We start from the raw sequence: 9,193 nt of genomic DNA, 5'->3' as shown, positions 1-9,193 counted from the left end.
TGTGTGTGTGTGTTTGTGTGTATGTGTGTGTGTTTGTGTGTGTGTATGTGTGTGTATTTAAAGCCTGATATATTGTTTCTCGACCAATCGTATTCAACTACAACACATACCTACCCATATGATAGGTTTGTATGTGCCTGTGGTGTATCCCCCATATGCCGATCTTCATAAAATAGCAACCATTGTTCTTTAAAAGAACAAATCGTTCGCTAACTAACTCAATTTAACCTATCTCTTCTGCTAATCTCTTATATCGGTTCGTATTGGTTAGTAGACTTATGGTCTCTTGTACCGTTCCACTTATCGGGGAAGAAGTGTGACACCCCGGGTCACTCTGACCACTCCATTATTAAATCTTCAGAGAAAAAAAACAAACACTCTGAAACCATCCTCACGCCTCGATAGACATACATCCGAGCTATACAACCAGCAGTATAGCACATGGGCTGAGCTTCACATCACTCCGTTGTTTCTCGTAGTGTATTAGATGCCAAAGAGCAAGACATCAACAACCCGAAATGGAAAGAGGCTGAGGATGTGCTGGCGGACTTTAATTCACTGGCCGGCCATTTCAAAGACCTGGTGAGTTCAATCGGTGATGTGTTTGGTTTGCACATCTCAGCCGGATATTGCATGGGCAGTGTGTGTACCTTGTGTGTCGTTTGGCGTAAGATAGGTTTTCTTCGTTTATCTACTGACAACAGTAGGTAGTGAAAATACAGAAAGATGTGTGTGCGCTACTCTCCGAGCGAATGAATTGTCCTTGACATTCACACACACTTCGGTTCTGAGCAACGGTTGCTTGCACATGTGATAACTGTACATAACAACACTCCATGTGTGAGGGTGTGATATGGCCTGTACCCGTACACTCACCCTCTACAAACTAAAATAACACTCAGACAACACTAAGCGATCATCAAACTACGCATCATGTGTATATATATCAATTCGTCTAGTCCCGTACTTCAGCCTCTCCAGTATCGCTGCAGTCAGCCCGAGGATATACGAAACACCTTCGTACCACCCTATGAACAGTGCTTGCTGAACGTGTGGTGTACAATGTCCTTGTGCATCTGTTCTCAGTGTGTCGATTGCCCAATATCTTCATGGACGCCTTTAGCATTGCTTTGTGGGTTGCAATAATCACCGCTAGATCAGTCACTGACCTAAAACGTCACGCACGCGATACTGCAATAGGTATACATAGACATGACACTGTTTTGCAAGTACCTGCTTGCACAGAATATCAAATCAGTAGTATACAAACCTCAGCAATCAGGGGAACCCTAAAAATCCTGAGTACGTAGACGTATTATAGATTGTATTTGCAAACTTGTATCCAATAGGAAAACAGTGAGATGGACGAAATGGAGACTACGCTGAAGCGTGTGAGCTCCGTTATGAGTCAAACCACCGACTACGCATCCGAGTCCAGCCACGAAGTCGATCCACCAACAGCACGTGTTCTGACGGGAAAGGTGAGTGTATGCCATATACTAGGGAAGGCGAGGTTTCGATGGAGGGGGCGTATATACTTATCGAAAATCTAGTAAGATATCTTAAATCCCGGCGCTGATATGGAGCGATATGTTTCACTTGTGTTAACATCGCGTTGAATGAGTGTGAAATACGGTCGCTTGCATCGATCCCCACATAACGGGACATATCATCAACGGTTTTGCTCTCTCTATCTTCGGTATGCGTTGATGATCCACTCGTATTCACTGGCATACAACAATTCATATTCACAATATGCAAGCGCAATTATGGTTTGTTCTTTGAATGGTTTAGTATGTGTGGCCCGATACCTCCCATACAATGGACATAACCTTTGACACGTACTTTCCATTACATATGCCGCAATCTAGTACTGAACAAAGTGTGTCTCATATTTCCTCACAACAAATGCAGCTAAAGCCCAAAGGACCGCTGGGACGAATGAAGATGTATGATGAAAGGGGTCAGGCTCCGAATAGTGCCCCAGTGAGGCGAGAAAAGAACGTTTTCGACTTTAATGATATTCTATCCGTCCTCTAGTTCTTTGTAATGTAGGCGATATGCTCGACTTTATTGATCTCCTTTCAGGCCTGTTGTCTCGTTTAACGGATAATGTACGGTTTGATTGTAACGGAATCCTGAAAGCTTTCAATCACTTTGCTAAATGGGTATGAGTGGGCGAATGAGGTTGTGCTCGCTGAGCGAGTCAATTCACTATTCTCTTTGCTTATGATAGGCGTAGAGCAGTCAGTATGGCATAGAGCAGTCAGTATAAACAGCCCAGCGTCACCGTATCCGCTGTAAAAGTAAGCTTGCAATGGCGACAGATGAATGAAGTTAAAAACTAGCTATCTTGCAAGTTGCAAGTGCTATATATGGGCATTTTATTTACTTTTTTATTTTTTACTCGGTTATGATTACAGCTGTGCGTACAGGGAAAGAGGGTCCATACTCATTGAACGAAGATTTTCGTACGATACATGTCGATTCAATTGTCGACAATCGCTTTGTATCTTGTTTTACCAGCGAATTCTCGAACAATTTATCGGGGTCGAGCTTTTCTGAAGTTTTCAGGTCGAAGAACACTATAGCTGCAGTGATGCTGAAGAGCTGTGTCACTGCGATGGACTGCATGAAGAAAATCACAAAGGTTCTGAGCAGGATTATGCCACTGTTGGTGACGTAATTATCTGGAATTTCTGTAAATACATTGGCTCGCATAATCAGTATAAATAATGGTAGCACGGCGATTCCCAAGCCTGCATACACATTTTGTTTCCAATCTGAATAGGTCTGCGTCACCCCCTTGCACTTCCAGGTATAGTATATCAGCACCAAAAACCAGAAACTGGTAGCGCACGCTATGATCAAATCAACAGCTAGATCGTAGCCGTTCGGGTTGATATAAAAAAGTACAGACCTGGGTATCATGACCATCAGTGCCCAGGCTAGGATCAGAATGTACGCCTTGCGATACTCATTGCTGTGAGTACCAAGGATTTTGCTGGGAACAATGAACTGATCACGGACAAACAAGATGTAAATCAATCTTTGTCGCGCGACTTGAAGCCCAATTATCATTACTAAACTGCACAAGCGAATACTGGGAAGTATACATTCCAGCCAGAGAGGACAAGATATAATCCTCAATCCCACCAGGGCTAACAGAACGGTGTCCACGCAACATATAATGAGAGCAACCAGAAGACCGATCATGTACTCGTAGCCACGTACGCGAACGAGAGGATGCTCTCTGTATCGGAGACTATATCCTAGAGTGAAGAGAATTTGTGCTCCATATACAGCACTACCCACCAGGATGGTGACTACCGCTCTCGTGTGCCCAACTCTATCTGCTGGGTCGGGACTAAATTTATACCAGGCCAGCGCAAACAGTCCACCATATATACATGCATTACAGACCAGCGATACTGTAAACACCAACATCTTTAGCATCTCGTAGTTGTCATCAGTCAGCATTTTAGTCCTTTTAATCTGTGCTAAGGATGCCAATCGCTCTCTGTACGAAGAATGTGAAGTGTTCAGGTCATTCGCATCAGTTGTATCACTTATATGGGATCCCTGTTCCGAGTTTCCACTTACTGATGACTTCAGTGCCTTGCGATGGATATCTGCATTTCCACTTTCACTCCTAATGTCCATCTTTAAAGTATCTTTGCTTTCGAAGTCGCATTCTGTTGCCAGCACATCCTGACTTTCGGGATAGCTAGCTAAGACTACCTTTTCTTTCATCGGAGATTTATCAATTGTAGGCTGTCTACCAGTTGCTATTCTCTTCATTGGCAAGCTTCCGCTGGTATGGTATGCTCGCTGTGTGTACGTGCTTTGTGTCAGGGATGTATCAAAGTAATAACCATCAACATCTGTCATGCTCTTACGTATAAACTACATAGGCAAAGGCAGACACGCACTAGACCCACATTGGAATTCTTCGCTCGACAATGTTTTTCTTCTTCTAAAAACTGATCATATACCATACCTAACCGCTGATTCATATGCCTTGTGCCCTGCCGCCCTGTCTCAGGTCTCAACAGAGCAACTCAGCCTGACAATCTCCCAGCGACTCAGCCTCTACGTATATACTAAGGATATAAAGTATTACAGTATGTATACAGTATACTGTATAATCAGGATCTCACAGGCGTAGGCAAGGCTTCGGCCTTCGAGCGCCTTCGATCTGATGTCGGTATTTTTTTTTAAAGCACTACATGTGAAATTTTAGAAGAAAAATGTAGTTTGTTTGTTTTTTAAACAATAGGTGTGGGTTTATTTACAGTATTTACATATGTAAATATACTGTTCCTCTTTTTTTTTTAATACAAAACAAAATTTGTTATACAAATAGAATTATAATTAGATACAAAAAAGCTCGAGTGCGGTTTTCCAGTTTTGTTTCTGAAGTTCAGAGTGCGAAATACTTCAAATATCTGAAGTTCTATTTGCTTTATGTTTTTTTTTATACAGTGAGGCAAAACAAAAAGCAACTTTAGATAAAAAAATGAATATGCCATGGCTAGTTTTAAAGGTAAATGCTCGAGTCTCGACGCTCTAGTTGAGTCTCTACTCTCTCAGAAGAAACTTGGACAGAAAGTGTACAGTTTATTGGCGACTCCAGTGTCCACTGTCCACACAACTTGAGTTCACTGTCCAGTCAGTGTCCAGACTACAAAAAGTGTCTCTTACACATAAACATAGCCCCAACCGGGCAACTGCCAAACTTTATACACTCTCTTTAGACTAGACTCCAGCCTCAGGGCTAAGGCCCTAAAAAAGAGACCCGGACCAAAGGGCCAGGAGTACAGTCCAGGCTGTCAAGGGGCAGGATTCCAGGTTGGCGCAGCCCACAGCCTACAGCCTACATACAGGTGACAGATGACAGATCACTCACACAGGGGGTGTAAGAGAGCAAGATTGCCGTGTGTATTACGAGAGAAGGCGCGAAATGCTGCAGTGACTCAGAGTCAGCGACTCAGCGGAGCCAGGCAGCCAGCCCTGAAACTGAAAGTCAGACTCGGAGTCAGAAGCTCGAGGCTCTAAACAATATTAACAATATAATTGGTTCATATGCCTGGAAATAGTATGTACATAGTGCCTTTGGTGATTGCTTGATTGATTTCCCTGATTGGACAGTGCCGAAGCCTACAGGCCCAAGGCCACAGGCTCACAGCCCACGGGGCACGGGCTCACTGGGGAGTCTGGAGACAGTGGAGTGTGAGAGTCTGTGAGTCGTGAGACTGTGAGGTGAGTGCATATTTATGTAATAAAAACATAAAAATTCAGCCAACAAATAAAAACACTTGTGACGGCACGTCGGCGGCGTCCGACGTGACGAGACCGTCGAGAGTCGTGAATCGAGACGATGATTGTGTTCAATGTGATAAGCGCTCGTCATATGATAGACTCATATTTAGTAATCTTTACAATAAGCGTTGACTGTTAGGCGAATAACGGTGTTGACTGTTGTGTTGAACACAAGCATAGGACAAGCGACGTCAAAATTTGCCGTGACGACACTTCGTAGGACATGTCGGTCGAGAAAAATATGATGTCGTCAGCCAGGACAGTGGCGGATTATCGGTCAGCCGGATCAGGTCGTCCGCAGCCCGCAAGACAGCGCAGGTCTGTTTGTTATTTAATATTATTTTTTAACTTTGTTTTTTTACCTGGGGCTGGAGGCGGCCACTGGCCAGCCAGGCCAGGCTCGTTCATCGGTATTTGTTTTTTCTTCTTTTTTAATACAAAATAAGGTAAAGAAAATCCAAGAACATAAATACTGTATGTACATAAAAATCATAAATACACCCTGGGAACTTCGGATGAGCTACTTTGGTTTACGCGCCGGCGAGGGTCCGAAAATCAGGGGACTTACACTTTTGTCCTGATCCCTATAGGGGTTAAGGCCAGGTTGGGTCTCAATATTTTTATAAAAATAAATACATTTTCTTGCACTCGAAGTCCCAAAAAACAGGGGGGTTGGACCTAACCCAATGTAGCACATTGTAAGTTCCGAACCGCCTAACAATATGTATTTACCAAATATTTTTAGAAACACAACTATTTCCCGGAAAAGTACTTACTCCGAGATTGGGTAAAGAATTTGTTTTTTCTTATTGACAGGTATTTATTTGTGGAAACAAAAACCACAGTTGCAATAAAGGTTTTTTTAATAAAGTTTTTTTTCAGTACACTATTTATGTGTCACTCCAATGGTAAATAGTCGCCTCGCAACGGGACAAATTCATCTCATTTATTTATCATTTATTTATATCTATGTATGAGCGGAGAAAAATACAAATTTTAAAAGGCCCATCAATCTATATTCTATCATGCCCGCACACACAAATCATTACTTTATTCATACCCTTACTCGCGAAGGCACCGCCCTTCTCGTGTTGACAGATTCCAATTTTGTGTTCGGAAACGATAGTATGTACGCATGCATGTTGCATGTATTCACGAATTTCGATATTTCCCTTTAAAAGAATAAACTAACACCCTTCCGATATCATAAATCCTATTAGCAGCTTGTAGTAACAGTCTTTGTTCCCTTATAAGACACTATGAATCAGTATGAAGGGGTTAGGAAAGTACCTACAATCACAATCGATTGATATTACGCCTGGCAGTGTTTGTGTCAAAGTAAATACTGGTGGAGATGACAGCGGTCCATCTGCATCTCATAAGACAATTCCAGAGCGGACATCAAATACAACAATACCTAGCGTAGGCACCTTGGAACCGTATGCCAGAAACTTGCAGAGTGGCTTGAAACGGTGCCATTCTTTAGTATGGTGGAGTGTGGTAGTTGACACCTGCATAATTTTAATGGGATTTGCTGTTTTCATGGTCAGCGCATTCGCAGCAGACGATAGTTATAATGTTAATAGCAACGAAGAGATACGTTTTCCTCTCACGCTTGCCACCTTCGTTATAGCGTTTGCTGTTTGGCTTCTGTTGACAGTGTTCCTTTATTGCAATAGGAAGGAACCAGAGATTCAATCACAGAATTATTATTTCCGAACACAGATACTTGTGTGCGGTGGACTATCAATTTTCTGTAAGTTCGTTGCCTTTCTGATGCAATACAAATACAGCCAAGTTAACCATTATGCCAGAATCATCGTTATCGGAGTAGCGTACTATGGTGTACTATCTGCAATCCTTTTAAAACTACACTTTATTTACACGATTTGCGTAAAGCAGGAACTCCGGCAATCATATTCCACTGGTTTTCTATATCACATTCCACTCATCACTATTTCCGTGGTTCCCCTGTACGCGTGCTCTTTCGCATCAGTGAGTTGCAGCCAAGGGGCCGTGTGGTCCGGAAGTTGGTGTATGTTGGCTTTCTTCATGTTGGAGTTTGGCTTCTATTTGTGGAATGTGCGGCCGGTGCCCGAACTATTCGTTGACTTTGGTAGCAACATTCGCGTGTTCTGCTTCATCTCCATTACGTACCTTGGGTCGACCTACACCTTAGTCGAAGGTCGGCCTCTATATGTGTACGACTTGTCGTATATCGTATTTCCTTTCGCGCTATATGTTGCCTGGTTCGAAATCTTCGGATTAATAGTGATAAAGATCGCAAGACGTCGGTGTGGAACACAGTGGCTGAAGGACGAAAACTTGCAGGGAATAGCAGGTGCCTTTCTCCAAACAAGAGACGGAACCATGGATTTCGTACTTTTTCGATACATTCATGCTCCAGAAATTCAGGGAATTGACACGGAAAAGGCGATGCGAAGAGACTTTGGATGCCCTGATTGGATGTAGGGCTATAGGGTACTTGTTCGAAATCGGCAGCATCGCTGCTGCCGGGCAACTAACAGAGCAATGGGCGATTACACATATCACAGGACGGGATTTATGTCAACATGTGAATATAGGCTATGAGAGCCGCGAGGCTCTATTGCAGACCATCGAATTTCTGCACGCTTCGGTACCTATATCAGCTACTACCATGCAGACATTTATGTTTATCAATCAAAACCTGTCATTCATGCTAAGAACGCACGTGATCGCGCTGTTCAAATCAGAGGAGGTTGTAGAGTATTGCTTGAAACTACTTGCTCTTGCCAAGGTTGGATTCCTGAATGTTGACGGAAGTGGTGTTAAACCCCCAACCCATGACGCGTCCACGGATATTGAGGTCGTAAGTACAGCGCACTCATGATATAAAATGATAAGTAATACAGAATAAAATATAATAATTAGACTTAATAACTCAAGGGTAATATACATCTTGCCTGTCTCAAGTCAAGGACAATGTGAAAACCTGAACAGCCTATGGTCTGCCCGGAATTCTCCTCATGGCTAGACAAGACCTAACTGTCAACACATTAAGAATATCCATCTGCCAGTTAAGCTTTCTAAAGATCCGGTGTAGGCAGTTTGCTGTTGAGCGCATACTCTCGTATTGCACCTCCTGCTTCAATATGACTGTAGGTATGGTCTCAGTAGGGTAAGTTCGTAAGCACGAACGTATACGTACGCATGTGCAGGTGTTGGTGTTGGTAAATAAGTAGAATCTTCACTCACTCGCTGCAACGCGACAGCAAACCCAGTTTTTAATGCGCAACAAACTCGAAATAGAGCATGCACCTAATAAGGAAAGAGCTCTAACCACTTTGTAACGAAGGCATTGTGTATGAGCATGGCCAATTTTCAATAGAGCACCTTGGTCCTTTATTTTGGGCACGAGGTGCAGTACAACGGGTTCAGAACCCGCAGAAAATAGGTTCTTCGAGGAGTATCATCGCACAGACTTCGTCAGCAGCGACAGAACATCGGTATCGGCAATATGTTCTCTCTCCAAGACTCGTAGGTCAGAACCGTATCTACCACCATCTGTCATTGTATTTGAATGAAGGAAAGTAATCCCGTTGGTTGGAAACGGGGCCAATCGGCGCAAGCAACAGTAAATGAATTGACCTTATTTGTTTGAAAGTTCGGTCCTTGGTTACACAGTTCACTTGTTTCCAATCGAGTGCGTGAGAATATACTACTTTTTGCTCTATACGCGTCAAGTTGGCTATTCCCTACAACAATGTAATATATATATATATATATATATATATAAAATGTATATATATATGTATATGTATATATGTATATATGTATATATGTATATATGTATATATGTATATATGTATACATGTATATATGTACATAT

At 42.6% G+C, this 9,193-nt stretch overlaps 3 protein-coding genes across 3 annotated transcripts; 2 read left to right on the top strand and 1 right to left on the bottom strand.

Moving 5' to 3' along the window:
• Nucleotides 1-477: 477 nt before the first annotated feature.
• SARC_10782 (hypothetical protein) lies at nt 478-2,455 on the top strand (the record flags this gene model as incomplete). The annotated part of the gene is made up of 3 exons (XM_014295162.1): nt 478-582; nt 1,350-1,481; nt 1,915-2,455. Coding segments are annotated over 3 exons (363 nt in total), but the record flags the coding sequence as incomplete, so codon positions are not given.
• On the bottom strand, nt 2,323-3,891 carry SARC_10781 (hypothetical protein; the record flags this gene model as incomplete). The annotated part of the gene is made up of 2 exons (XM_014295161.1): nt 2,323-3,018; nt 3,316-3,891. The coding sequence occupies 2 exons, from the start codon at nt 3,889-3,891 to the stop codon at nt 2,404-2,406; spliced, it is 1,191 nt and encodes a 396-aa protein (XP_014150636.1). The 3' UTR covers nt 2,323-2,403.
• Nucleotides 3,892-7,532: 3,641 nt separating this feature from the next.
• Nucleotides 7,533-8,235, top strand: SARC_10780 (hypothetical protein). Its single transcript, XM_014295160.1, has one exon. The coding sequence runs from the start codon at nt 7,721-7,723 to the stop codon at nt 8,192-8,194; it is 474 nt and encodes a 157-aa protein (XP_014150635.1). The 5' UTR covers nt 7,533-7,720; the 3' UTR covers nt 8,195-8,235.
• Nucleotides 8,236-9,193: the final 958 nt, after the last annotated feature.

The sequence above is a fragment of the Sphaeroforma arctica genome (genome assembly GCF_001186125.1).
Source record: "Sphaeroforma arctica JP610 unplaced genomic scaffold supercont1.1386, whole genome shotgun sequence".
NCBI classification, from domain to species: Eukaryota; class Ichthyosporea; order Ichthyophonida; genus Sphaeroforma; species Sphaeroforma arctica.
Note: the sequence above shows the minus strand (reverse complement) of the source record. Positions and strands in the feature narration are given on the sequence as shown.

Coding starts and splice junctions, on each gene's coding strand:
- SARC_10780 (XM_014295160.1), top strand. CDS start 7,721: ATGCTCCAGAAATTCAGGGAATTGACACGGAAAAGGCGATGCGAAGAG.